This window comes from Oryctolagus cuniculus, chromosome 11, assembly GCF_051225735.1.
Source record: "Oryctolagus cuniculus isolate XC-2025 breed Fujian yellow rabbit chromosome 11, ASM5122573v1, whole genome shotgun sequence".
Classification (NCBI taxonomy): Eukaryota; Metazoa; Chordata; class Mammalia; order Lagomorpha; family Leporidae; genus Oryctolagus; species Oryctolagus cuniculus.
In genome coordinates this window covers 26,465,620-26,493,238 of record NC_142877.1, presented here as the reverse complement: position 1 = coordinate 26,493,238, position 27,619 = coordinate 26,465,620, and the positions used below count along the sequence as shown (strand labels likewise).

The 27,619-nt window shown below is 51.3% G+C and overlaps 1 protein-coding gene across 4 annotated transcripts; it reads left to right on the top strand.

Annotated features, from left to right (window-relative positions):
* Positions 1-649: 649 nt before the first annotated feature.
* On the top strand, positions 650-24,423 carry TBC1D20 (TBC1 domain family member 20). 4 transcript variants are annotated; one of them, XR_016216633.1, is made up of 9 exons: positions 650-857; positions 10,112-10,297; positions 13,387-13,467; positions 19,197-19,383; positions 19,549-19,650; positions 20,530-20,671; positions 21,286-21,407; positions 21,502-21,689; positions 22,111-24,423. XR_016216633.1 is itself a non-coding variant. In XM_008256178.5 (9 exons), exons 3-9 carry the CDS (start codon positions 10,198-10,200, stop codon positions 22,364-22,366), a joined length of 1,056 nt encoding a protein of 351 aa, XP_008254400.1. In that variant the 5' UTR covers positions 669-857; positions 3,484-3,567; positions 10,112-10,197; the 3' UTR covers positions 22,367-24,423. The 4 variants fall into 4 exon arrangements, 3 of the variants coding, with proteins under 3 accessions (XP_002710935.1, XP_069908078.1, XP_008254400.1); XM_008256178.5 differs by lacking the exon at positions 21,286-21,407 and adding an exon at positions 3,484-3,567 and having other exon boundaries at positions 669-857; XM_002710889.6 differs by lacking the exon at positions 21,286-21,407.
* The last annotated feature ends 3,196 nt before the right edge of the window (positions 24,424-27,619 follow it).

Below are 27,619 nucleotides of genomic sequence, written 5' to 3'. Positions count from 1 at the left end.
GGGCCTTCATTAAATTCATTAATGAGCCCAAAGAATCTCATTTACTAAATTTATGAACAGAATTGTAAAATTTGTCAGTTGAAGGAAAAAAATCGCTTGGGGATTTCTAATTTTAATAAATGGAATATTGGTTCTAGAAATCAAATTAACTTCGGAGTAACCTCCCCCAGCGAGACGGGGCCCTGGAGGCGGATGGGGCAGGACGGGCAGGAGCTCCGGGGGGAGGCAGGGCAAGCAGACGCGGAGCGGGTGGCCTTCGGAAGCCGGGCGTGTCGCCGGGACCTGGCCTGGTCAGCCGCGGGGGTCGCGGCCGTGCAGAAGGCGGGCGCGGTGCCCACAGGGGTCGACGTGGACGGCGTCTACAGTGCACGCCCTGGGCGCCAGCGTAAAATCCCTAAGCTGAAACGGCATCTCACAGTTACACAGCAGGCCTGGTAACGTTCTAAGCACCTGTGAGCTCAGTGCTCTTAGTCCCACTTTGCAGACAAGTCCCGATCGCACTAGGCCAAGAGCGACAGCTGCTACGGCGGGAACTCTCCCAGCGCGCTCCCGCCGCTGTCCCAGGCGGCTCGGGCCGCGCGCGCCTCCACCGCCCCGGCCCCGCCCCCCGCGCAGCGGAGCGTCACGTGCCGGTGTGGGGCGTGGTCTCCGCTGCGCCTGCGTGCCGCGGGCCGACGAAGCCGAGCCTGCCCGGGCGGAGTGGGCGCTGCGTCCAGCGGCCATAGCCGCGTCTTCTCACGGCTCTGCCACCAGCCGGGGCTCGGGCTGGAGCCCGGGCCCCCGGGACATGGCCCTCCGGAGTGCACAGGGTGACGGCCCCATCTCCAGCCGCTGGGACGGCGGCGCCGAGAAGGCAGGTACGGAACCCGGCAGGAGAGGCCTGTGAGGTCGGCCTCAGGGGCAGGGGCAGGGGCGGCCCCAGGGCCCGGGACAGCTGTCTGAAGGGGAGCCGGCGGCGGAGGGGTGCCGGAGGGGCCGCGGGGCGGCGGGCGGGGTCTGGGCAGCGAGAGAGAAGATGACTGCGGGGCGCGTCTGTATGGGGAGAGGGTCTGCAGTCGCGGGGTCCGGCGGATGCTGAGCTGACCCAAGGAATCCTGGCGGCAGGATCGTGCGGGGCTGTGCGCTCGGGCCTCGTTCCATCTGGGGAGGAGACGGGGCTTTCTGAGAACTGAGGCAGAGGCCTCGCCCCCGTGGGCCCGAGACGTCCGGCCACGTCCGCAGACTCCTGGAGCCGCCGCCCTCTTGGAAGGGCAGGTTTCCCAAACTTGATTCACGTGTCGCCACCTAGACTTAACGCCGTATATGCGTGCGCCACCTGTTTACCATCAAATTCTGCCTTTTCCGGTGTGAAGTTCGGTGGTTCTTAGTGCATCCACGAAGTTGCGCCAGCATCGCCGCTGTTTTCGAAACATTTCCAGTTCAAAAAAGAAACCCGTGTCCGGCAGGAGCCGCTTCGCCTTCAGCTCTGGCCACCGCGGCTCTCCCTGTCGCATCCTCCTCCACCTATTTTAACCTCATTTAATGGGGTTAAAAGGGCACTGGTTTTTTTTTTTTTTTCCCCAGGCTGTTTCAGTCTGAATTTCCATGAATTCATACTTTTGTTGCACGTTATTATTCTCGAATGTTTTCCAGTGACTACTTGACGGTTAAACTGATGCACGTTTGCTTCGTGCCGAGTTAGAGCGTCTTTCCCCCCGGCGAATGCTGGGGTGGTTGTCCCACGTTGCCCACAGCACGGGCCCCAGAATCAGCCCTTACGGTTCGAGGAGTTCCCGGCCTCCACGTCTGGCGTCTGCTGTCCCCTCTTTCTTCGGGTCTCGGACTGGCTGCAAGGGGAGCCCACTCCGCCTGTTTGTCCTCAGCGCCCTTTGGCGTCGTAACCCCTTTGCTGCTGTTTGTGTGACATCTGTCCTCGTGCGTAATAGTCAGTGCCGCGAGTGGCATGGGCCTTGTGACCTGTTGCAGTGCAGCTGTATCCTGGCAGGAAAACTTGTGTCCCTGCGCTTCCCGTGATGTTGCTTCTCGGGATAAAAGGGAGGAATTTAGAGATGCCGTTTCTTTGATTTTGGTTTTGTATCATTTTAATCATATGGGAGAATTGTTGGCAGAGTTACAATGCCAGAAGCCCTTCTCTGTGGTGCTGTGTCAGCTTGGTTTACTCTCTCCGTCGCTGGTGTGGTGAAGCACTCTCCCCCCTGTGGCTGGCCACGCAGCCCTGCACACCTCTCCGGCTGCCCAGGGTGCCAGCTGCTGTTTTTTCTCCCTTCCCAGACAGACACCGCTTGGTCTGCAGCTGTACTGGCCCATAATGAGACCAAAAGCATTCTTTCTTGATACTTTATGTTTCAGGGAGTTAATGAATGGCTGCTAATTTGGATACTATTTTGTAGCAGCTAATTAGGAGACCTCCAAAAAGAGAGACTACTTTATGTTGCTTTTAATGGGAATCATACACAGGATAACATAAGGTTTTCCTCTCCCGATGTCTTTCTCTGCTATAGACCTGAAGTTCATAAATTTTCAAGTTAATTTCCCATGTTAATATCACGAGTTGTTAGGGGTAGGGGGAATTCTGTCTGTATCTCTGATTGGCCCTCCTGTTATTTTGGTTAAGGCTAGCATTGCTTAATGTGGGTTTAACTTTTTAAAGACTGTTCATCTTTCTGGATATGCAGGCTTGACCTCAGCCTGTGTGAAATGTTGTACCCTCACATAAGATCCCAGTATGGAAGTGTGGAGATCACTTGATCCCAGTCACTAGCACTTATTTTGGTGAAATGGAGAAACTTTGAGAAGCAAGCTAATGGTCATCTTTGGCCATTGTTTGTTCCCTGTATGGTTAGTTCCCTGTGCCAGGTACTTTTGATTTGGGAGAGGTTTAAGACAACAATTGCTCAGCCATCTTTATCTGAACTGTTCAAACTACTCCTTTGGTGCCCCTATTACAAAGTAAGCATTTTAATGGTGAGCTGGCCAAAGCAGTGCCCGTGCTATTTCTTTTTCCTTTGTTGAATGAATTACTTTTCAGGCATTAGGGATTTATTTATAGCCACTGTGTATTTTGCTGCCAGCTGTAGGACAGTCATTTCATTCCATCATGGTTATAATAGCCAAGACCTCTACTATAAAGGAAATTGGAAGGGATCAGCTTTGGAGTATATAGTGTATCTCTCAGAGAGCAGTGAAGAAATCGAAGAGGGAAGATTCAGGGGGTTAGAATAACACATCTGCCGCTCTAGATAAATGTAGTCTCATCCCAAGCCCAGATAGAGCATTCTCAAATCCAAAATGTGTGTCCTGCTCTAAAATTTTGGGATGCAAGATTAAGAATAGAATCCGAACAGGGAGAAATAAGTACCAGCGCTGTGGTTTGGGTTCCGAATCAGTTAACTTTCTGACTTTTCTGTTTGCCAAAACCTCGTGGAAATCCAGCTGATTACAGTGTTCTTTGTCCCAGGATAAGTAATGCTTCCTTTCCCCCAGATTGCTGCTGAGCTTGCTTGAAGGGAAAGTGGAGTGGCTGTGTCGAAACGAACTGTGGGGAAGCTCTGTACTCCTAGCAAACAGGTGAACGAGAGTTCTGTCCGCTTCCCCGAAGCAGTATTTGGCAGTATCATTTAAGTGCTCTTTTTTTTTTTTTTTTTTTTAAGATTTATTTATTTATTTGAAAGTTAGAGTTAGAGAGAGAGAGAGAGAGAGAGAGGGAGAGGGAGGTCGGTCGGTCGGTCGGTCGGTCGGTCTGTCGGTCTTCCATCCACTGGTTCACAACCCAATTGGCCACAATGGCTGGAGCTGAGCGGATCTGAAGCCAGGAGCCTTCTCTAGGTCTCCCACACAGGTGCAGGGACCCAAGGACTTGGGCCATCCTCCACCGCTTTCCCAGGCCACAGCAGAGCTGGATCAGAAGAGGAGCAGCTGGGACTCGAACTGGCGCCCATATGAGATACCGGCACTGTAGGCGGTGGCTTTACCCACCATGCCACAGCACCGGCCCCTTCAGTGCTCTAGTTTGTGATGTGTGTGAAGTGCACGGATACTCTTAAGTGAAAAATATATGTATCTGTTAGTTTTCTTCATTGAAAATCATTCGAACTCTTGCCCACATATTGTCTCAGCTCTGCCGTTAGATGAAGTCTCTGTTTCTCTTTTGGAAACCTGCAGCTGGGTCTTCCAAAGGGTGCAGAGTCGAAGCCCTCCCTGCCTGCCTTTTGAGAGAGGATCCCCAGATGGCCCTCTGCGGGAGGCACTCAGCCCCAGCTCCTCTGCAGTGCTTCCTGCTTCTGTTCCAGTACCTGACACTGCAGCTGCAGCTCCGCAGAGCTGTTTCCTGGATGTTGTGTTTCTTTCATGTTCCAAGGTCCTTGTTTATATTCTTTCCTTTGCCTGGAGTGCTTTCCCTTCAATACGCCCTGCCATGTGACAGCTTTCTTTAAGAACATACCAGTGTATAATCTAGAAAAGGAAGAAAAAAATTATTTATCTGAAAGGCAGAGTTGCAGAGAGAGATCTCTCCCATCCGTTGGTTCACTCCCCAAATAGCTGCAGCAGTTAGAGCTGGGCTAGGCCTGAAGCCAGGAGCCTGGTAGTCATCCGGGTCTCTCATGTGGGTGCAGGGGCCCAAACACTTGGGCCATCCTCTGCTGCTTTCCCAGGCGCATTGGCAGGGAGCTGGATCGGAAGTGGAGCAATCGGGACGCGAACCGGCACCCATTTGGATTGTTGCTGTTGTCACAGGCAGCAGCTTAACCCGCTGACCACACTGCCAGCCCTGGGAATATATTCTTCAGGAAGCCTTTGCTTGTGGCCTCAGTAGAAGTCATTGCTTCTCTGGATTCTGTCTCTGTTGTAACTGCTTGTGTTCCTCTACAGTGAGCCTCTCAAGGGCTGCTGTGCCATTCATCTCTGTGTCCCCTGTACAGTGCTGTATGTTAGTAGACACTAAAGGATGGCTGCATGGACGAGTCAGGGTGGAGGTACACATGGAAGGACACACCTGGTCCAGGAGCTTGATGTGCCTCAGAAACAAACCTTTGGTGGTTGGGTGCTGTGCTGACAGTGGAAATGGGGCACTTGATTTTTCATGGTTTAGGTACAATAACCATTTAGCATCGAAGCTTGGACAGTTGAGAATGCAGGGAGCAGGAGGGGTTTGCTGTGAACAATTCTGCCCAGACTGTAGGTTTAAAGCAGGAAGATCTCACTCAGACTAGAACAAATGGTCACCCTACTAGGCTATTAGGGAAAATAGCAGTGTGTCCAAGAAGACAGGTTTACCTGGGCAAAAAAGTCACTCGTGTTAATTTTCCTATCTGCGCCTCTGAGTACCTGCATGTGACTCTAAGCCAGCTGGGACCTCTGTGTATGTGGCTTATATGTTGGACCCCTCCCTGGAGGTCACCAAGGCTCTTGTACCAACTGTGGTTTGTGCTAATAAAGTACAGCTTTGTCATGGAAACAGTTTGTGGGCTGTTGTCTCAGAGTAAAACATTGCTTAGGGAAGCTGTTTACTGTCCCTTCTAAAACCTAGTATTTCTTCCAGTGTTAGTCCCTTCTAAAGTCTAACCTGCTCTCAGTGTTATTTTATACTTTACATTAATTCTATTTCCTTGTGCTTGCTATATACTACATTGATGTGTATTTTTTAAAATTTATTTATTATTTGAGAGGCAAAGAGAGCACTCCCATCCATTGGTTCAGTCCCGAAATGCCTGGGATGGCCAGAATTGGGCTGGGACCAAGGCTGAAGCTGAGAACCAGGAACACAATCTAGGTCTCCCAAATGATCCAGAGGCAGGCATCAAACCCAGGGAGTCTGATATGGGACCCAGGTGTAACCACGAGGCAAAATGCCCACTCCTACATAAGTCTGTTTACTGTAGGGGAGAAAAGGCCGTATGTTTCCTGAATCCAAACCTATTCTCTACCCCTCTTCCCAACCTCTAAATCCTTCCTTTCCTGGCGTAGCAGTTTGGCCTAGCAGTTAAGATGCCGGTTGAGGGGCAGGCATTGTGGTGTACCAAATAAAGCCACTGCCTGTGACACCAGAATCCCATGTGGGTGCTAGATCTAGTCCCAGCTGCTCTACTTCCGATCCAGCTCCCTGCTAATTACATGGGAAAGCAGTGGAAGATGGCCCTAGTGCTTGGGGCCCCGCCACCCACGTGGGAGACCTGGATGAAGCTCCAGCCCCAGATGTTGCGGCCATCTGGAGCGTGAACCAGTGATAGAAAATCTCTTTCTCTGTCTCTTCCTCTCTGTAACTTGGACTTTCACATAAGATAAATCTTTAAAAAAAAGTTGCCAATTAGGGTGCCTACATTCAAGTACCAGGGTTTAATCCTGGCTCTGGTCCCTGATTCCATGTGCAGATCCTGGGAGGCAGAAGTGACAGCTCTGGTGGTTGGGTTCCTGCAGTGCTGTGGGAGACCTGGAATGAGTTCCTGGCTCCAGCTTCAGCCTCTGGCCATTGTGGGTGTTTGGGAAGTGGGCCAGAAGATAAGAGCACTTGCATTCTCTCCACCTCTCAATTAATAAAATCAATTAATAAATTAAGTAATAATAAAAAGTAAACAGTAATTCTCATCTTTTTTTTTTTTTTTTTGGCAACTACACTGCTTTGTGATATTTGGTGTTGTCTTCTTTAATATTTCTAGTGTTTTGGGCTTCTTGTCTCAATGATGCAGGCAGCCAGAAAGAAATTGACTATTAGTATTACCCACTTAACTTCAAGCCATTCCTAAATTAAGTAGGCATTCTGCTTGAAAACCTTGAGAGCCTATTATCCCTTTTTAAATAGAAAAAAAAAGTGTAGTATGGTAAATCTCAATAACAAACTCCCAACCAGTTTCCTAAAAGTCATTTAAGCATAGTAAAATGCCTGTGAATAGCAGACTGTCACATAAAGATGTAGATTCTTAAAATACTCCTTTTTTGGCCGGCGCTGAGGCTAATCCTCCGCCTAGCGGCGCCGGCACACCGGGTCCTAGTCCCGGTCAGGGGTGCCGGATTCTTTCCCGGTTGCCCCTCTTCCAGGCCAGCTCTCTGCTATGGCCCGGGAGTTCAGTGGAGGATGGCCCAAGTACTTGGGCCCTGCACCCCATGGGAGACCAGGAGAAGCACCTGGCTCCTGGCTTCGGATCAGTGCGGTGCGCCGGCCGCAGCGCACCAGCCATGGCGGCCATTGGAGGGTGAACCAACGGCAAAGGGAGATCTTTCTCTCTGTCTCTTTCACTGTCCACTCTGCCTGTAAAATAAAAAAAAAAAAATTTTTTTTTTTTTTTAAAAACTCCTTTTTGATTACCAGTATTTAATGTTTGTTAAGAGACAGTTGCTTTGAATGCAGTATCATGCCCTCTCTTACCTGGGGACCCAAACACCCTTTGATGCTATGCCTTTGAAAATGTCTTTATGATTCTGGTGTTTTACTGCTTGTATTTGCATGTAACTGGGACTTTCATTAAGAATGTATTGTTTGGGACCACTGACTAGCCTGATGGTTAAGATTCCTCTGTCCTGTTTTGGAGTGCCTGAGTTTACCTCCTGGCTGCAACCCCTGATCCAGCTTCCTGCTGATATAGATCCTGGAGTGCAGGGTGATAGCTCAACTCTGAGGTCCCTGCCGCCCACGTGGGAGATGGATTGAGTGCCTGGCTCCCAGCTTCAGGCAGCTCAGCCCTGGTGGTTGCAGGCATTAGGAGATTGAAGCGCCTTCTCTCATTCTTTCTCTGCCAATAAATTAAAAGTGAAAAAGAAAAGTTAATGTAGCATCGAGTTTTGGTAACATACATGCATTTTCTTATATGAAATATAAGAAAAATAGTTTGATAAGAGAGATACATATGCTCTGTAAAATTTGCCACTGTATAGTGCTGGCTTCCCATATGGACACAGGTTCAAGTCCTGGCTGCTCCACTTCTGATCCAGCTCCCTGCCAAGTGCTTGGGTTTTTGTTTTGTTTTGTTTTAAACATTGACGCCAGCTGCTAAATATGCTTGAATGTATGGAGTATTTATCATCATTGTAAGTCCTTGTTTGTCATTTAGTCTGTCTCCTTAAGTGTTTGCCCATTACATACTAACTAAATGTGTGTGCTGTTTCAGAGTGAGGATAGGAACTGATATCTAGTGAGTGTCTACTGTGTACAGTGGTAACTCTCCTGATAGGAGAGTGTCAACTCTGAGGCCCAGGGGGATGAAGTAATCAGCCCAAGGTTGTTTGTACAACACTTCAGTGGCAGAGCCAGGATGTGAACCAAGATCTGATTTTCTTTTTTTAAAGATTTATTTATGTATTTGAAGGTCAGAGTTACAGAGGAGAGGCAGAGGCAGAGAGAGGGATCCTTCATCTGCTGGTTCACACTCCAAATGGCTGCAATAGAGCTAGGCCAGGCCAAAGCTAGGCGCTTTGTCTGGGTCTCCCACTTGGATGCAGGGGCCTAGGCATTTTGGCCATCTTCCACTGCTTTCCCAGGCATATTAGCAGGGAGCTGGATCAAAGTGGAGCTGCCAGTGGGGCTGGCACTGTGGCGTAGCAGGTAAAGCTGCCAACTGCAGTGCCAGCATCCCACATGGGCACCGGTTCAAGTCCCAGCTGCTCCACTTCCAATCCAGCTCTCTGCTGTGGCCTGGGAAAGCAGTGGAAGATGGCCCAAGTCCTTGGGCCCCTGCACCTGTGTAGGAAGACCCAGAGGAGTCCCCTGATTTTGGATTGGCACAGCTCCTCCCATTGCGGCCAATTGGGGAGTGAACCGGCGAATGGAAGACCTCCCTCCCTCTCTCACTCCCTCTCCCTCCCTCCCCCTCCCTCCCCCCCCTCTCTCTCCCTCTCTCTCCCTGCCTCTCTCTCCCTGCCTCTCTCTCCCTCCCTCCCCCTCCCTCCCCCTCTCTCTCTCTCCCTCTCTCTCCCTCCCTCTCCCTCTCCCTCTCTCTCTCCCTCTCTCTCTCCCTCCCTCTCTCCCTCCCTCTCCCTCTCTCTCCCTCTCTCTCCCTCTCTCTCCCTCTCTCTCCCTCTCTCTCCCTCTCTCCCCCTCTCTCCCCCTCTCCCCCTCTCTGCCTCTCCTTCTCTCTGTGTAGCTCTGCCTTTCAAATAAATAAATAAATCTTTAAAAATGGAAAAAAAAAAAAAGTGGAGTTGCCCGGACTTTGAACACATGCCTATATGGGACGCCAGTGTTGCAGGTGGTGGCTTTACCTATTACACCACATTACTGGCCCCTGTTTGTTTTTTTGGTTTTGTTTTGTTTTTTTAAGATTTAGTTTATTTATTTGAAAGGCAGAATTACGGAGAGCTTCCATCCACTAGTAAACTTCCCAGGTGGCTGCCACGGCCCGGGCTGGGCCAGGCTGAAGCCAGGAGCTTCTTCCAAGTATCCCATGTGGGTGCAGAGGCCCAAGCACATGGACCGTTTTCCACTGTTTTCCCAGGCACATCAGCAGGGAGCTGGATTGGAAGTAGAACAGCTGCAACTTGAACTGGAGCCCATATGGGCTGCTGGTGCTGCAGGTGGCTGCTTAACCTGTATGCCACAGTGCTGGCCCGTATTTTGTTGTTGTTGTTGTTGTTGTTTTTAATTTGTTTTTAAGATTTATTTGAAAGGCAGAGTTCTGCGGGAGCGGGGGAGGGGAGCAGGGTTGATCTTCCATTTGCTGATTTACTCCCCAAACGGCCGCAGTAGCTGCGAGGCCCAAATCAGGAACCTGGAGCTGCTTCTGGGTTTCCTGTGTGGGTGGCAGGAGCCTAAATACTTGGGCGATCCTCTGCTGTCTTCTCAGGAGCATGGGAGCTGGATCTGAAATGGAACAGCCGGTACGTGAACCAGAGATCAGAGGGATACAGGAATTAGAGGCAGCAGCTTAATCCGCTGTGCCACAACACCAGTCCCAAAATCTGAAATGAGCGTCCCCCCTCCACGGTGTTCAGTGCACTGGGCCTGAAATCTAGAGTGCATGCGCCCGTAAGATCTGTGCCTGCATGACCTCAGAGCTGTCTGGAAGGAGACAACTACCCGTGCCTCCAACCAGATGAGGGAACTGGGCCCTGAGTGGAGACATGCATGCTGAGTGTGTGCCTAATGCTCTAATGCTTCCCTCCCTACCCCCTTTTTTTCCCCCAGACTTTAACAACAAAAAGAAAAAGAAAGTGGCAGAGATCTACCAGGCTCTGAACAGTGATCCCATCGATGTGGCCGCCCTTCGACGCATGGCTATCAGTGAAGGTGGACTGCTGACTGATGAGATCAGGCGAAAAGTGTGGCCCAGGCTCCTCAACGTCAACACCAGTGACCCACCTCCTCTATTAGGTAACGGCGGGCTGAGGGGCACTTGTCTCAGAAGCAGGCAGAACAGAATTCCGGAAACTGGTTTAGATGCTCATTTCACACCATGAGCAGCTGAATCAGAAAAGCCCCATAGGAAGTACTTGAGCCCGCTCTGAGAATAAGGTCTAACTGATAAGTGGAATTTTATTAAAAAATGGAATGAATTTCTATTAAAGATTAGAATACTAGATAGGTAGAGGTATTCATTAACAATTTGTATTCTAGGGGCCAAGGGTTGTGGTGTAGTGGGTAGAGCTACCACCTGCGACTCCAGTATCCCATATGGGCACCAGTTCGAGCCCCAGCTGCTCCATTTCCCATCTAGCTCCCTGCTAACATGTCTGGAAAGCTGTGGAGGCTAGCCCAAGTGCTTGGGCTCTTGCACCACGTGGGAGACCCAAAAGATGCTCCTGGCTTCAGCCTGGTCCGGCCTGTGCTATTGCAGTCATCTAGGGAATGAACCAGCAGATGGAAGATGTCTGTCTCTCTCCAACTCTGACTTTCAAATTATATATAAATAAATCTTTTTTAAAAATTTATATTCTAAACCAGATTCATTCAGTTGAAGGTGGGATATAGGAAGCTTCATGTTAACAAATACCCCAGCTGATTCTAATGCAGAAGGACTACATTTTGAGAAACACTAGACCGTAGGGAGAGATGATAGACAGCTGTGTAGTCCTAAACAAAAAAGACTTTTTATTGGGAAATAAGGAGTTCTAAAATTCTGTAAATCTGAATGGCTGTTATTTAACTAATTTATGCAAGGCTCATGTAGTCAAAGGAAGTGCCCTGAAATACAGTTCAGAATACAGAAGGAAGGACTGGACAGCAGTGAATCCACTTTGTCGTTCATTCACTCCGTTCATTCTCTTTATTGCTTTCCTGCTATTATGGCAAAATGCCTGGTGCTAGAGATTCTTTGATTTGGCAAATACTAGTATACGTGCCCCTGATGTGTGCCAGGTGCTGGAGAGGATTAAAACGGGATCTCTTCACAGTGTTGTAGTGCCACCAGGAGATACTGAGTTGCCAACCTGTTGTTATCTTTGGAGCAGTCAGCTTTTTGCTGGAAGGCAAAAGCATTGCTATAGTCACACTCCCAGTCCTGAGGTGATGTCCTGTTGGATTCCAAATTGCCCTTTCATTTTATAAAAAGAAGTCCGTGTGTAAGAAGTATCATATAGATTCCTCTGGTAGTTTTTTTGTGATGGGGGGGGGGGGAGTTTAAGATTTTTTTTTGTGGGGGGAGAGGGACTAAGATTTATTTATTTGAAAGGCAGAGTGACAGAAATACAGTGAAAAGAGATCGTCTGTCTACTGATTCACATTCAAAATGCCCACAGCAGGCTGGTGCCGTGGCTCACTAGGCTAATCCTCCACCCGTGGCGCTGGTACACCAGGTTCTAGTCCCAGTCAGGGAGCCGGATTCTGTCCCAGTTGCTCCTCTTCTAGTCCAGCTCTCTGCTGTGGCCCGGGAAGGCAGTGGAGGATGACCCAAGTGCTTGGGCCCTGCATCCGCATGGGAGACCAGGAGGAAGCACCTGGCTCCTGGCTTTGGATCGGTGCAGCGCGCTGGCCGCAGCGGCCATTGGAGGGTGAACCAATGGTAAAGGAAGACCTTTCTCCCTGTCTCTCTCTCTCACTGTCCACTCTGCCTGTCAAAAAAAAAAAAAGAGAGAGAGAGAGAAATCTTCCATCTGCTGGTTCACTCCCCAAATGGCCAACTGCACCAATCCAAAGCCAGAAGCTTCTTCCAGGTCTCAAATGTGGGTGCAGGGGCCCAAGGACTTGAGTCATCTTCTGCTGCTTTCCCAGGCATACCAGCAGGGAGCTGGATTGTGGAGCAGCTGGGACTAGAACTGGCACCTATATGGGATGCCAGCACTGCAGGCTGGGGCTTTAACCTGCTGTGCCACCACGCCAGCCCCCCTTCTTTTTTTTTTTTTAAGGTTTATTTATTTATTTGAAAGAATTATAGGGGCCAACACTGTGGCGTAGTGGGTAAAGTCAGCACCTGCAGGACTGGCATCCATATGGGAGCCAGTTCAAGTCCTGGCTGTTCCACTTCTGATCCAGCTCTCTGCTGTGGCCTGGGAAAGCAGTAGAGGAAGGCCCAGGTGCATGGGCCCCTGCACCTGCATAGAAGACCTGGAGGAAGCTCCTGGCTCCTGATCAGTCCAGCTCTGACCATTGCAGCCATTTGGAGAGTGAACCAATGGATAGAAGACTTCTCTTTCTCTCTTCCTCTGCTTCTTTGTAACTTTGCCTTTCGAAGAAATAAATCTTTTTTTATATATACATTAAACAGTTACAGAGAAGGAGAGGCAGAGAGAGACTCTTCTATCCTCAGGTTTATTCCCCAGATGGCCACAATAGCCAAAACTGGACCAATCAGGAGCTTCTTCCAGGTCTCTCATGTGAGTGCAGGGGCCCAAGCACTTGGGCCATCTTCTACTGCTTTCCCAGGCACAATAGCAGGAAGCTGGATCAGAAGTGGAACAGCTGGGACTCAAACTGGCACCTATATGGGATGCCGGCACCACAGGCAGCAGCTTTACCAAATATGTCATAGCACCGGCCCCTATGGGTTTATCATAATATTGCTAAACAGCTTTACAGGTGTTAGGGTTTTTTCCAGTTGTCTCTGGTTCCGCGTTTCTGATTTAGTAGTAATAGTAGTTACAGTAGTAACCTGAGAGGTCCACACGGGACGGGGGATCGCCTCACTTTACAGATGGGAGCACCACGATTCAGAGCGGTTACCCAGTGATGGTCAGTGGCAGCCTGCACTAGGCCCCCGACTCCTTACTTCCTGTGTCTCTCACTACCCCACTGTATTGCTCCTGGACAGTCTGTGAGCTCTCTTAAGTCATCCTGACTTGCATGGGACAAGATTTATTCAGAGCTAAACTAGGAATTCCCTTCTAAATGTTGTATCTTGAGTCGTGCCCTCTTCAAGAAAAAGCTGTAGTGTGTCTTCCAGGCCCTCGATGTCATTACAGAAGGTTTTGCTCCTGATCTGGCTTCCCAGACTTCCCTGCAATAACACATTCCTTTTCTTCCACTAGGGAAGGACCTACGGCAGATGAGCAAGGACTACCAACAAGTGCTGCTGGATGTCCGGCGATCTCTGCGGCGGTTCCCTCCTGGTGAGCAGTCTCCCAGTTTTGCCACATTTGGAAGGAAGCTTGGTGTTGGTGCTTGTCAGTTCCAGGGAGTCTCTCCCAGCACAGCACGGCCTAGTGCGGAGGAGCCTGCATTCTTTTTGTGGGTCTTCAGCACGCTCCATCTGCTAAGTCCTTCTTTGGTTAGCAGGGTCGCTTTCAGACTCCCATGGAGGAAGCCTGAACCAAAGATGTGTCTCCTGGCCTAGGTGTTGTGAATGATGGAAGGGTTTTTGTTTTGTTTTTCCTTCAAGCCACAGAAGGGACTTTATAGTGATTGTTAGAACATCATTCTGGCTTTAGTGAGCAGGTGGGTTTGGAACTGGGTGCTAACAAGAAGCACTAGTGTCTTCCTCCTAGAGTCTCAGTGATGCCTGGCATACATGTATATCGGGTCCTGTGGACTGGCAGGGAAGTCATTCTCTTTGTGTTTATAAAGTCTGTTCCTAAAACTGTGTCCCCAGTCCTCAGAAGAAAGAGAAGAATGATCATTGTCTCTGTTTTCATAGTAAACGAAGGAAACTGGATAACAAACCAGTGTATGACCTAGTTCTCCCTGGCAATGCCCCCTTGAAGGGAAAATTGCTAAAGGGAACAGAGCCTCTAAACCTGTCACTTCACTCTTCTGAAACCACTCTGGCTTGGATTTTGTCTCTCCTGCTTGTGTACGTGTTCCCTGTGAGTCCCACATAGCCAGCAGCCTGCCAGCTTAGATCTGGTGAAACCATCCAGTGCAGTCCCCTTTTCTCATCCTGCCCATTTGGATGAGACCAGGCAGGTCACAGGCCTTCCACTTCTACCCTGGGAAACCTGTTTGTTTGGTTTTTTCCCCTGAATCCTTTATTCTTTTTCCATTCATGTAGTATCATTCTGTGATCATCTTTCTGTAAGTTGAACTTTTCTTCCATTTGTGTTCTACTGGGTTTGGTTGTCCATTCTTAACTGAAAATTCAAACAGGGTTTAATTTATATTCTTATTACTTCATTGCTTTTTCCTTTCCAGTTCTTGGTTTACTTCATTTTTTGTTTTGTTTTAAGATTTATTTATTTATTTGAAAGTGTTAGAGAGACATTGGTCTTCCATCCTCTGGTTCACACCCAGAACAGTAGGGTTGGGCCAGGCCAAAGCCAGAAACTTGGAACTCCATCTGGGTCTCCCACATGGGTGCAGGGGCCCAAGTAGTTGGGCCATTTTCTGCTGTTTTTCCAGGTGCTTAGCAGGCAGCTGGATTGGAAATGGAGCAGCTGGGACTCAAACTGGTGCCTGTGTGGCTTGCTAGCATCACAGGTGGAGGCTTAACCTGCTATGCTAGATGCTGGTACCAAGGTTTACTTTACTTATTTAAAAAAGACTTTCATTTAAAAAAATTTTATCAAGGCTGGCACCGTGGCACAGTAGGTTAATCCTCCGCCTGTGGTGCTAGCATTCCATATGGGTGCTGGTTCTAGTCCTGGCTGCTCCATTTCCAATCCAGCTCTCTGCTATGGCCTGGGAAAGCAGTGGAAGATGGCCCAAGTCCTTGGGCCCCTGCACCCACATGGGAGACCTGGAAGAACGCCTGGCTCCTGGCTTCGAATTGGCCCACCTCTGTCCGTTGTGGCCATTTGTTTGTGAACCAACAGAAGGAAGACCTTTTTCTTTGTCTCTCCTCTCCCTCTTACTGTCTGTAACTCTACCTCTCAAATAAATTTTAAAAATCTTTAAAACAAAATTTCTATATATATTTTATTTGAAAGGCAAAGATGGGCCGGCGCCGCGGCTCACTAGGCTAATCCTCCACCTTGCGGCGCCGGCACACCGGGTTCTAGTCCCGGTCGGGGCGCCGGATTCTGTCCCGGTTGCCCCTCTTCCAGGCCAGCTCTTTGCTGTGGCCAGGGAGTGCAGTGGAGGATGGCCCAAGTGCTTGGGCCCTGCACCCCATGGGAGACCAGGATAAGTACCTGGCTCCTGCCATCGGATCAGCGCGGTGTGCCGGCTGCAGCACGCCAGCCGCGGCAGCCATTGGAGGATGAACCAACGGCAAAAGGAAGACCTTTCTCTCTGTCTCTCTCTCTCTCACTGTCCACTCTGCCTGTCAAAAAAAAAAAATTAAAAAAAAAGAGGCAAAGATGCAGATCTCCCAAACAGTGGTTCCCTCCCAAATACCCAAAACAGCCAGAGCTGGGCCAGGCTGAAGCCAGGGGCCAGGCTGAAGCCAGGAGCCAGGAACTCAGTCCACGCAATCCAGATCTCTCACGTGGTTGGCAGGGACCCAAGTACTTGACCTGCACCTGCTTCCTTTTAGGTTGTACAATAGGAAACTGGAATTAGAAGCAGAGCCAGGACTTGAACCCAGGCAACCTGATTTGGGATGCAGGTGTCCCAGGCCATGCCTCCCCCGCCCCCCCGCCCCGAAACCTTCTATTTAAGGAATACAGACTTTATGCATTTCATAAGTACAACTTTAGGAACATAGTATTTCTTCCTACCATACCCACCCCCCCACCCCCCACCCCGTTTCCTCCTCCCACTTCTATTCCCATTCTTTTTTTTTTTTTTTTTACTAAGATCTGTTTTCAATTAACTTTATAACACATATGATTATACTAAATAGAGAGTTCAACAAACAATCTGAAAAAATATGTTCCTCAACAATGGAGACAAGGGCTGTTCAAAGTCATTGCATTTCAGAGTGCCAAATTTCACTGCTATGGATTACCGTTAGGTGCTCTATTACTTATCGCAGGTCAGAGAAACATGGTATTTGTCCTTTTGGGATTGGCTTATTTCACTAAATGCGATGTTTTCCAGTTCCATCCATTTTGTTGCAAATGACAGGATTTCATTTTTTTTTTTACCACTGTTCAGTGTTCCATGGTGTACATATCCCATAATTTCTTTATCCAGTCTTCAAGTGACAGTCATTTGGATTGATTCCATATCTTAGCTATTGTGAATTGAGCTGCAGTAAACATGGGGTTACAGATAACTCTTTCATATGCTGATTTCATTTCCCTTGGGTAAATTCCCAGGAGTGGGATGGCTGGGTCATGTGGTAGGTCTATATTCAGATCTCTGAGGTATCTCCATACTGTCTTCCACAGTGGCTGTGCCAGTTTACATTCCCACCAGCAGTGGATTAAGGTACTTCCCAACCCCCCCCAATCCTCGCCAGAATTTGTTGATTTCTGTACAAAAGCCATTCTGACGGGAGTGGGGGGACAAGATGAAACCTCATTGTGGTCAGGCATTTTCCTGACGGCTAGTGATCCTGAGCGGTTTTTGTGTGTGTATCTTTTGGCCATCTGGATTTCCTCTTTTGAAAAATGCCTGTTTAAGTCCTTTGCCCACTTTGTACTGGGTTGTGTGTTTTGTTCTTGTTTCTTGATCTCTGTATATTCTGGTTATTAACCCTTTATCAGTTGCATAGTTTGCAAATAATTACTCCGATTTTGTCAGTTGCCTCTTCACTTTTCTGAGTGTTTTGTTTGCAGTGCAGAAGTGTCTCAATTTTTTATATAGTCTCATTTGTCAATGTTGGCTTTTATTGCCGAAATTGGGTTCTTTTCCAAGAACTCTCTGCCTATGCCAATGTCCTGCAGGGTTTCCCCAATGTTCTCTAATAATTTGATGGTTGTAGATTTAGGCCTTTAATCCATTTTGAGTGGATTTTTGTGTAAGGTGTAAAGTAGGGGTCTTGCTTTATATTTCTGCATGTGGAGATGCAGTTTTCCCAGCACCATCTGTTGAAGAGACTGTCCTTGCTCCCGGGGTTGACTTTAGCTCCTTTGTCAGAGATGAGTTGGTTGTGGATGTGTGGGTTGACTTCTGGGATTTGCATTCTGTTCCATTGGTCTATCCGTCTGTTTTTGTACCAGGACCAGGCTGTTGTGATTATAACTGCCCTGCAGTGTGTCTTGAAATCCCAGGCCACGTCTTAACCACTATGCCAACCAACAGCCGGATCACTTTCTGATGTTCTCTTAGTGTGTGCTTTTTTTGAGGAGGGGTAGGGTAAATGTGGGCAGGAGAGGAGCACTGCTCTTCTCCTGAATTTGTTCACTGTAGTCTGGGCCACTACATTGCTTTTTTTGGGGGTGGGGGGGGCAGGCAGAGTGGACAGTGAGAGAGGGAGAAAGGTCTTCCTTTGCCATTGGTTTACTTTTCAGTGGCCACCGCGGCCAGCACGCTACAGCCGGCGCACTGCACTGATCCGAAGGCAGCAGCCAGGTGCCCCTCCTGGTCTCCCGTGGGGTGCAGGACCCAAGCACTTGGGCCGTCCTCCACTGCACTCCCTGGCCACAGCAGAGAGCTGGCCTGGAAGAGGAGCAACTGGGACAGAATCTGGCACCCCAACTGGGACTAGAACCCGGTGTGCTGGCGCCGCAGGCGGAGGATTAGCCTAGTGAGCCTCGGCGCCGGCCACATTGCTTTTTTGTCCCAGTATCTGTTTTTGTTTTTGTTTTTCTTAAAGATTTATTTTACTTATTTGAAAGACAGAGTTAGAGGTAGAGCCAGAGAGAGAGAGGTCTTCCATCCGCTAATTCACTCCCCAAATGACTACACGGCCAGAGCTGAGCTGATCCAAAGCTAGGAGCCAGGAGCTTCTTCCAGGTCTCCCACATGGGTGCAGGGACCCAAGGACTTGGTTCACCTTCTACTGCTTTGTCCGGCCACAGCAGAGAGCTGAATCAAAAGTGGAGCAGCTGGGACTTGAACCAGCCCCTGGTGTCTGTTTTTAACTGTACAAGTTAATGGTGTTGGAAGCTGTGCTGGATAAATTCTTCTGAAATGATTCAAAAGGCCAAGGGCAGACATTCTTCAGCTGAAAGCCCTAGGAGTGTACTGACCGCCGGCGGGACCAGCTCCATGCACTGAATGAGCCCCTGCCGCACTGCCTGTGTCAGCCAGGTTTCTGGACGAAGGAGACATCAGTGCTTATAATATTTGGTTTGTTTTAGAGGAGAATGTACAACATTTTTTTCACATAATTTCATATTTACCAAAAAGTTGCAAAAATAGGACAGATAATTCCCCAGAAATATTTTACCCAGATTTTCTTGATTGCTACCATTATACCAACTTTATAAGTATCTACTATGTAACTATTAACTATACTAACATTAGCTTCTTTCTCTCTTTCTCCATACACAATGTTTTCCTGAAGTACTGTGATTGCAAATGTAGCACCCCTTTGCCCCTAAATACTTCAGGATCTATTTCCTAAAGCTAAAGCTCTTTTATCACTACAGTACTCATCCAAATCAGTACCTCATTGGGAAATGCCGTTAACGGATTCATAGATTTTATTCAGATCCTACCATTTGTCCTAGTAATGTCTAAATCCAAACCGAGGCATGTCTCCCTTAGCCGTTCTCTCTTCAGCCTCCTTTAATCTAGAGCTCTTCCTCTGGGTTTTGTGACGAGCCAGTTATTTAGCTCAGTGTCCCTCCCCTTGGGTTCACCTGTGTTCCTCATTGTAAGACTGTTGAAGAGCCCTGCAGACGTGACGCCGAGCCCACAGCAGTTCCATCACCCGGCCCCCCGCTGTGCGGGTGCTGGTGTGTGGTGTGCCACACACCAGCTCTTTGCTGTATGCCAGGGTGGAACCTGCTCTGCGTTGCCAGGTTGTTTATCATGCATTTTCTTTCACCGAAGACCTTCCCTGAAGGCCTCCCCGTCCTGGTCACGGGCTGCGCACTCTGCTCACGTGCCCTCTCCCTGCGCTCCCCAGGCATGCCCGACGAGCAGAGGGAAGGGCTGCAGGAGGAACTCATCGACATCATCCTGCTCGTCTTGGAGCGCAACCCCCAGCTGCACTACTACCAGGGCTACCACGACATCGTGGTCACGTTTCTGCTGGTGGTAGGCGAGAAGCTCACCACGTCCCTGGTAGAAAAGTTGTCTACCCACCACCTCAGGTACAGTGCAGAGGGACAGGAGAGGGAGGGCACCGCTCCTCAGGCCCTGGGATGACTCCTCAGCCCACGGTCTAGTCAGGTGTTCAGAGGTTTGCACCGACTCCACCTGCCAACCCTGATCTAAGTGTTTGGTCTGATCAAGCATATCAAATTGTCTCCCTCTAGGGATTTCATGGAGCCCACAATGGACAACACTCGGCATATCTTAAACTATCTGATGCCCATCATTGACCAGGTGAATCCAGAACTCCATGATTTCATGCAGAGGTATCTATGTATCTACATTTATGTGTACATACACACCCCTATACCGCAAGCTCTCTCCTTGCTGCTGTTTCTGCTTCCAAAGTCTAGTTCGATTTCATCATCATCTTTTTGTTGATTAGTGTTAAGTTCCTCCAAGTTGTCCATCACCAGCAGTCTAGATAATTCAGTACTCTGCACAGTCTCATAGCTGTGCTGTTTGGGAGATACAGGATGACATAGCTCATGTCTTCAGGTGTTTACCTCTAGTGGGGAGAGGTAAGTATGCCACGGTAGACTTGGAGGTGGAGAGGACACACTCAGGAGGGAATGACAAGGCTTAAATGTGGGTGTTTTCTTTCCGAAGTACCACGGAGAGGAAATACTGTTTTTGCAAATGTCCTTGATTTGTTTTGTTTTGTTCTCTGTTTAGTTAGAAAATGTCCATGGCCAATGCTTTACTTATTTTTTTTTTAAAATAATGGCTATATTTCAAGATATTTCAGTGTTCTCATATTAACAGAAAAATTGGCACAGTTGTGTTTTCAAGCCTGGAAATATGTGCCTATGTCCTCAGAAAGGATGAGACTTTCTCAGAAGGAATATCAGGGTGTGTTCTCTGAATACAAATGGTTCTTATTCCTCTAGTTGACGTTTGTTGGTCATTAAGAGCATCCCCAGTGAGGTAAGGCAGCCGGGACCCTGTTGTGGTAATGGTGTCGCTGCACATTGTAAGGACTTTGTATTTTATAGGGAGGATGCTGAATTCCTGTGTGGCTGAATTGTCCAGAGAGCCTGGTTCCAAGTGCTGCCCCCTCACCAGCACTGAGGACAGAGAAGGCCCAGAGGAAGGGAAGCGATGGCGCAGCGAGGCACCTAACATCTGCGTTTCTTTGCTCCTAGTGCTGAGGTGGGGACTATCTTTGCCCTTAGCTGGCTCATCACCTGGTTCGGCCACGTCCTGTCTGACTTCAGGCACGTTGTGCGGTTGTACGACTTCTTCCTGGCCTGCCACCCGCTGATGCCCATTTACTTTGCAGCTGTGGTAGGTACAGGCCACGAGCCAGCAACTGGGTTCACCTTCACCAGCCCAGCTCCTTCACTGGCCCTGAAGGGACACCCGGTGATTATGGGAAAATGGGAGAGGCTAGCGTATTTTCCAGGCTAGCGCTCCTGGACATGGTTCCGTGCAGTGTTAATGGGGACATTATGGAAAAACTACGTAACAGGTTGGGAAATGCTGGTTAAACAGGCAGGCAGGTTCTCTGCCACACGCCTCTGGTGAACCTTCCACATGCCACTGTGTGTTGTGAGTTGTCAGCACTCCTGCTGACATCTGGAACTGTGTTCAGCTGCTGAGCGCAGCTAGGGAAACAGTGGCACAAACTACCACCTCCAGATTTAAGAAGAGAGATCCAGTGTGCGGAGGGAAGCGTGAGGGGGCTGTGACCCTCAGAAGGGCTGCATGGTAGCGTGGAGTGGGGATCCAGGGAAGGTCTTCATGCAGCAGCTGTGGATTTCTGGGCCGGCAGTCAGAGGAAGGTGTTCAAGAGCGAGCGAGCGAGCGAGCAGCCCATCCCTTCTGGTTTGACCCATGTCTTCCGGGCTGGAGCTCCGGGACTCTCCCAGTAACCCCTCCCCTTTGCTTCCTTCTGAAAGAATCTCCTGCATTTGTTTCAAGACTTGAAGGACACTTGAGCAGACAGATGTGCCCAGCAAGACTTGGAATGTAATTGGGAGTTGGCCTCCGGCAGCAGGGCCAGTCCCGCGGGGGCAGCCCTGTGAGTCCTGAGGAATACAGGAGTTTGCCGAGCACCTGAGCCATGGGCCCAGCCCGGGTGTGCAGTCTCTGACGCAGGGCTTTTCTCCCTGCAGATCGTGCTGTATCGGGAGCAGGAGGTCCTGGACTGTGACTGTGACATGGCCTCTGTCCACCACCTGTTGTCCCAGATCCCTCAGGACCTGCCCTATGAAACGCTCATCAGTAGAGCAGGAGACCTCTTTGTTCAGTTTCCTCCTTCCGAGCTCGCCCGGGAGGCAGCCGCCCAGCAGGAGGCCACGAGGTGGGTGAGGCCGAGGCACTCCTGGCATTGGGCCATTGTAAGTGAGGGCAGTGAGGGAGGATTTGTGTCCTGGGATGAGGCTGAGGGGAGAGATCTGAGCTTGTGCCAGTGGAATCCCCACTGAGAAGTCCTCCTGAGTCCTACCAAGGAGAGCTTTCTTGCCTTCTTTTTTTTAAAAGAATTTATTTGAGAGAGGGAGAGACAGAATTCCATCTGCAGAGAGCAGGATTGGAAGAGGAGCAGCCAGGACTTGAACTGGCGCCCATGTGGGATGCTGGCGCTGCAGGCAGTGGCTTTACCCTCTGCGCCACAACACCGCCCCTAGGACAAGCTCTCTTGAGTAGTGGATGGCTCTTCTCTCCTCCTGCTAAGTGCAGCTTTTCGCTCTTTTGTGCAATTTTTCTGTTTCCTTCCCCTGTAGGACGGCAGCCTCTACCTTCAAAGACTTCGAGCTGGTGTCCGCCCAGCAGAGGCCGGATATGGTGCTGCGGCAGCGGTTCCGGGAGCTCCTGCGGCCTGAGGAGCGAACAAAAGACGTCCTGACCAAACCGAGGACCAACCGCTTTGTGAAGCTGGCAGTGATGGGGCTGACGGTGGCGCTGGGGGCAGCTGCGCTGGCTGTGGTGAAAAGTGCCCTGGAGTGGGCCCCCAAGTTCCAGCTGCAGCTGTTTCCGTGAAGGCTGGACAGCACTTCCTGTCACTCCACTGAGGTCGCACCCTTCCGTGGAAGGATTGGGAGGGGTAGAATTTCCTTTATTAAAAGGGTTTCTGTCAAGGGTTTTCTATTCTGCCCCCTCCCTGCCTGTCGGTGTTCACCGTGGCTTCAGAGGCTGCTACAAGAGCCCGCCGGCCCGGCCGCCACCGAGGGCACTGGGGCCTGGCCGCAGGCCTCTGTCGCCTCCCCTGGACTGGGACGGGCTCCCTTGTGTTGGAGGAAGTCAGTTTCTCGGGCTGCAGCTGCCGCTGGAACCTGCAGGGCGCGGGCTTCCCTGCTAACCGCGGAGCCTCGTGGGCGCCCAGGAAGAGGAAGCGGGCCAGGACTGCCCCACAGCCGGTCTCGGGCTGTGTGCTTCTGACTCACGGAAGCAGCTGCCGCTGCCGGAGAAGACGAGCCTTGGAAAGCAGCGGTGTGCACGGGGCGCGGGGCGCTGGCGCTGGCTGGAGGGCAGGAGTCGGGATGCAGGGGAGCTGGGTGGCCAGCTGAGTCCTTGTCCAGCCTAGAAGTCGCGAGTCTCTGGCCCAGGTGGGAAAGAGTGGTCGTTTTGTAAGCCCTAGACCCAGATTGGTTTTCCCTGTTCCCTTCTGCGATCCACACATCATTTACAAGACATCTTTTATCACTGTTTTTAGAATTCCATACCCCCATGTCAGGTGCCCCACTTGACAGCAGCCGTCGCTTTGTGAGAAGGACAAGCTGTCCTGGAGGTGGCACTCGGCAGCTGGCATCGGTGAGAGCAGGGCCCTCCACAGCCGGCCCTGATGTGCTGCCTGCCAACCTGCGGCCTGCCCCACACGGGCACCTGCCACTCCCTTGGCCTCACTGCCGTCTCCCGTGTGGTTGGAAATGTCCTTGAAACCCACCAGCCCCGGAATGGGGCAGACTGTGGCTGAAGAGCTTCGCAGGGGCCTGACAGCAGCCTCGGCTTCCAAGGACTCTCCAGGCCCCAGGGAACAAGGGGACCACTCCGTCCTGGGAGCCAGGTGTGGGTTAGATTAACTGGCTTGAAGAAGTGCCTTTGGATGCAGTTGGAAGCAGCCTTTTCCTTATTTTCCTGGGCAGGTGTCTTCCTAGAGTGAACGTGCAGAAGCGCTCTCCCTAACAGGAGAGCCCCTCTCCGCATGCTGGCACGCCAGGCTGCCGCTGTGCCCGCAGCGCTTGGGAGAGGGTCTACACCGAGCTCCACGAAGCCCCCTCCCGCCTTTATGGTGTATTTATTATTTTGAAAGTTGGAGAGAGCGAGATCTTGCACCTGCTAGTTCACTCCCCAGATGGCTGCAATTGCCTGGTGCTGGGCTAGGCAGGCTGAAGCCAAGAGCAAGGAGCTTCATCCGGGTCTCCTGCGGGGTGGCAGGGGCCCAGACACTTGGGCCATCTTCCACTGCTTTCCTAGGCGTGTTAGCAGGGAGCTGGATGAGAAGTGGAGCAGCCAGGACACGAATAGGCCATCCATACGGGGTGTGGTGCAGCAGGCTGAAGTTTAACCTGCTATGCCACGAGGCCAGCCCCTCCGTGAAGCACTTTAAAGCCAACAAAGAGCTCAGTGTGATGGATGTTCTCCGCGGCAGGCCCGCCCGGGGGAGGTGTGCTGTCCATGGGGTAATTCAGGAAGACGGGAAGTTCACCCAGGAGCCAGCAGTGGGGGTGGGCGCATAGCTGCGGTCCCCTCCCTCAGCAGAGCTGCCCTCTTGTCTGCAAATGGGCGGCAGAAGCTGCCCCTCCTGCCACAAACACTCACGCCTGTTTGTAAATCCTGCAGGAACTGGTGGGGAACAGGAGAGGGGCTGCACGCGCGTGTGGGACCAGGGTCCTGGGGCCACGGCTTTTTTAATTCCGGGAAATAAGTGGCATTTGCTTGTGTTGTGGCCAGAGAAGGAAACGAGTGGCTTGTTGTATGACGTTGAGCAGACTGCGTTACCTGTTTGCCTTCGGTCGGTTTGCCTCCTCTGTAAAGAACACGTGTAAATATTTTGTACAGAGCCCTCTATGAAATAAAGAGCCATATGTGGTTGCTAATCACCTCCCTGTGGCTCTGTCTGCGCCCCTACGGGCTGGAGTGGACTGGTCTCGCACAGCTGGCCCTGAAGCTCGCCCCTCCCAGCCCAGGCCTGGGGCTGTGCCGTGGTGCCTGCCCTCCTGCTTGGCCTGGACTTGCTGGGAGACCTTGAGCGATGCTGCAGTCCCGTTCCTGCTGCGCCTGCGCTCGGCACTGACGGCGACTGAGGCGGCACCCGGCCTCAGTGCTCCCGGTTCCCCTGCGCCTGCTGCTCTGGGGATGCCCTGGACTTGGCATTCGATTTTGGTGCCTAACCAGAGCCTGTTGTGATGGCACTTTTCCTCCGTGTGTAATCTACAGGCACAAAGGAGCTGTTTCTGCCAAGCTTTCTAGCGTCTTCCTAATGTTCCCAGCCACTGGGGAGAGTAGTGCGGAGTGGCACCAAATGCCTGTCGTCTGCCCTGGGGAGGGGCCATCCTGGATACAAGACACCGTGGTTCCCTGGCCCAGTGGGGCGTGCGCAGGCGCCCTTGGCTGAGCAGCTCTCTGCTCTTGGACCTTGTCCCACCCCCACAGGCCAGGGCCCAAGCTACCCTCTGTTCAGGCAGTTGTGGAGTGCATTGTCCTGCCTGTGGGAATTCACAGCAGAGAGCTGTGCCAAGGGGCGGTTGGTTTTTGGTGGCAAAGGCAAGGCAGCCTCATGGGAGTTGACTAAGTATGAAGACTGAGTGGAATGGAGAAGGGAAGGAAGGAGGGGTGTGCGCGGGGATAAATCCCAGGGGTCCCCAAGCCCTCGCAGCTCTATGAGCTGGCGCTGGCAAGGTGACTTACGGTGTGACCCTAGAAGGCCTCAGGATGGGGCTGGTCAAGGGGTCAGACGGGGACTCGCAGGCCATGCACTGACCTATGTAGGGGTTGGGGCAATGGCAGGTGAGTTCTGTAGAAAAGCCAGCGCCAGATTCCAGGAGCCACCTGGTGTGCAGGGGGTGGTGCACACAGGGAGGGGAGCAGCTTGTTCCACCCCCGTGCCGTGCCTTGCCTGTCTGTTCCTTTGGCTGTTGCAGCATCGTGTCCCTTCTGATAAACCAGTGAGCTAAGGTGGTTTTCTGAGCCCCGAGTCATCCCAGCAGGGTGAAAGTGGGGAAGGGGAGATCATGGGAGGCCCCGAGTTCCTCATAGCTGGCATCTGAGATGGGCAGCCTGTGGCACTGAGCTCTTTAGCTTGCAGGATAGGACACCGACTTCCCGAGGACAGCGAGACGGTGTCAGGAGAAACAGCACCCAGGAGCCGCATAAAATACAGCCGCCCATGGGTGTATGGGTAGGGGCAGTGGGCAGGGCCCCTGGGGGCAGCTTTGGCCGTCCTGGAAGGAGATGCGGGTCTCCTCTGTGGGCCATGACCAAAGCTGGGGGCCTGATGCATGAGAGGGAGGCCCGGGGTGCGTGCCTTCCTTCCCGGCTGTGAGCGTGTAGAGCTCACCGCCTCTGAGCTCACTGTCCTTGACAGTAAAGTAGGTGCATCCCACAGGAAGGGTCATGACGTGGCACTTGTGAAAATGTCTTACAGACAGAAGTTATGCTAGTGTAGGGGTGCTTCAGTCCTTGTGAACTTTAATCATTTAAAAATACTACTTGAAAGGCAGTATGACAAAGAGGGAGAGATGGGGGATACCTTCCGCCTGCTGGTTTACTCCCCAAATGGCCCAACAGGCAGGGCTGGGCCAGGCTGAGGGCAGCAACCAGCAGGAACTCCATCCTGGTCTCCCAAGTGGCAGGAGCCCAAGAACTTGGGCCATCAGGTGCATATTAGCAAGGAGCCATATTGAAAGCAGAGCAGGGGGCCAGCACTGTGGCGTAGCAGATAAAGCTGCTGCCTGCAGTGCCAGCATCCCATATGGGCGCCGGTTCGAGTCCCGGCTGCTCCACTTCCAATCCAGCTCTCTGCTGTGGCCTGGGAAAGCAGTGGAAGATGGGCCCCTGCACCCGTGTGGGAGACCCGGAAGAAGCTCCTGGCTCTGAATTGGTACAGCTCCGGCCATTTGGGGAGTGAACCAGCAGATGGAAGACCTCTTCCTTTCTGCCTCTCCTCCTCTCTCTAACTCTGACTTTCAAGTAAATAAATCTCGAAGGAAAAAGTAGAGCAGGGGGCCTACCCTGCGATGTAGCAGGTAAAGCTGCCACCTGCAGTACCAGCACCCCATGTGGGCACTGGTTCAAGTCTTGACTGCTTTTTTTTAAAAGATTTATTGAAAGAGAAGGAAAGGCAGAGAGTTCTTCCATCTGCTGCTTCACTCCCCAGTTGGCCACAACAGCTGCACCAATCCAACGCCAGGAGCTTCTTCCGGGTCTCCCAGGTGGGTGCAGGGGCCCAAGCACTTGGGCCATCTTCCACTGCTTTCCCAGGCCATAGCAGAGAGCTGGATTGGAAGTGGAGCAGCCAGGACTTGAACCAGCGCCCCTATGGGATGCTGGCACAGCAGGCAGCAACTTTACCTGCTACGCCACAGCGCTGGCCCCTCCTCCACTTCCGTTTCAGCTCTCTGCTGTGTCCTGGGAAAGCAGTAGAAGATGGCCCAAGTGCTTGGGCCCCTGCACCTGCATGGGAGACCTGGAAGAAACTCCTGGCTTCAGATCAGCTCTGCTCCAGCTGTCACAGCCATCTGGGGGAGTGAACCAGTAGATGGAAGACCTCTCTCTGAAATGCAGCGTTACAGAGAGGCAGAAGCAAACAACGACAACAAAGCAGCTTGGACTCAAACTGGTGTCCTGACATGGGGTGGTGACTTAACCCAGTGTGCCACGGCACTGGCCCTTGGTGACTATTCATTGACCGATGAACACCTCAGCCAGCCCTGCACCTGGGCCCCGTGATCTGAATGAAGGGACTGTCTGCGGGGACTGAAAGGAAGAACAGAACAGGTTTTTGGACATCTAAGCACCGGGTTTCACGCGTCTGCCCAGCAGAGTGGATCAGGATACTGCGGAAGCAGTAATGGCTGCCTCGCCTGAGCTGTCAGGGTGGTCAGCATCACCCCAGTGGCCACAGCGTCATCTGGTCCCAAGCGGTCTTAGGCCGCCAGCCCTGGATGCCCACTCAGAGGGCACTGTGGGACTGCCTGTCTTGGGCAGCACCTGTCACGCCAAGCGCACGCTGACCTGCAGACTGCGTGGCCGGACTCGTGCTGGCCCAGGAGTGTCCTTGGCCCTCGTCTGTAC

Excerpts from the sequence above, each read along its gene's own strand:
- TBC1D20 (XM_002710889.6), top strand. The coding sequence starts at position 788 with ATGGCCCTCCGGAGTGCACAGGGTGACGGCCCCATCTCCAGCCGCTGG. Across the intron at positions 19,651-20,529 it reads CTCCATGATTTCATGCAGAG|TGCTGAGGTGGGGACTATCT; the intron begins GTATCTATGTAT and ends CTTTGCTCCTAG. Across the intron at positions 21,690-22,110 it reads GCCCAGCAGGAGGCCACGAG|GACGGCAGCCTCTACCTTCA; the intron begins GTGGGTGAGGCC and ends CTTCCCCTGTAG.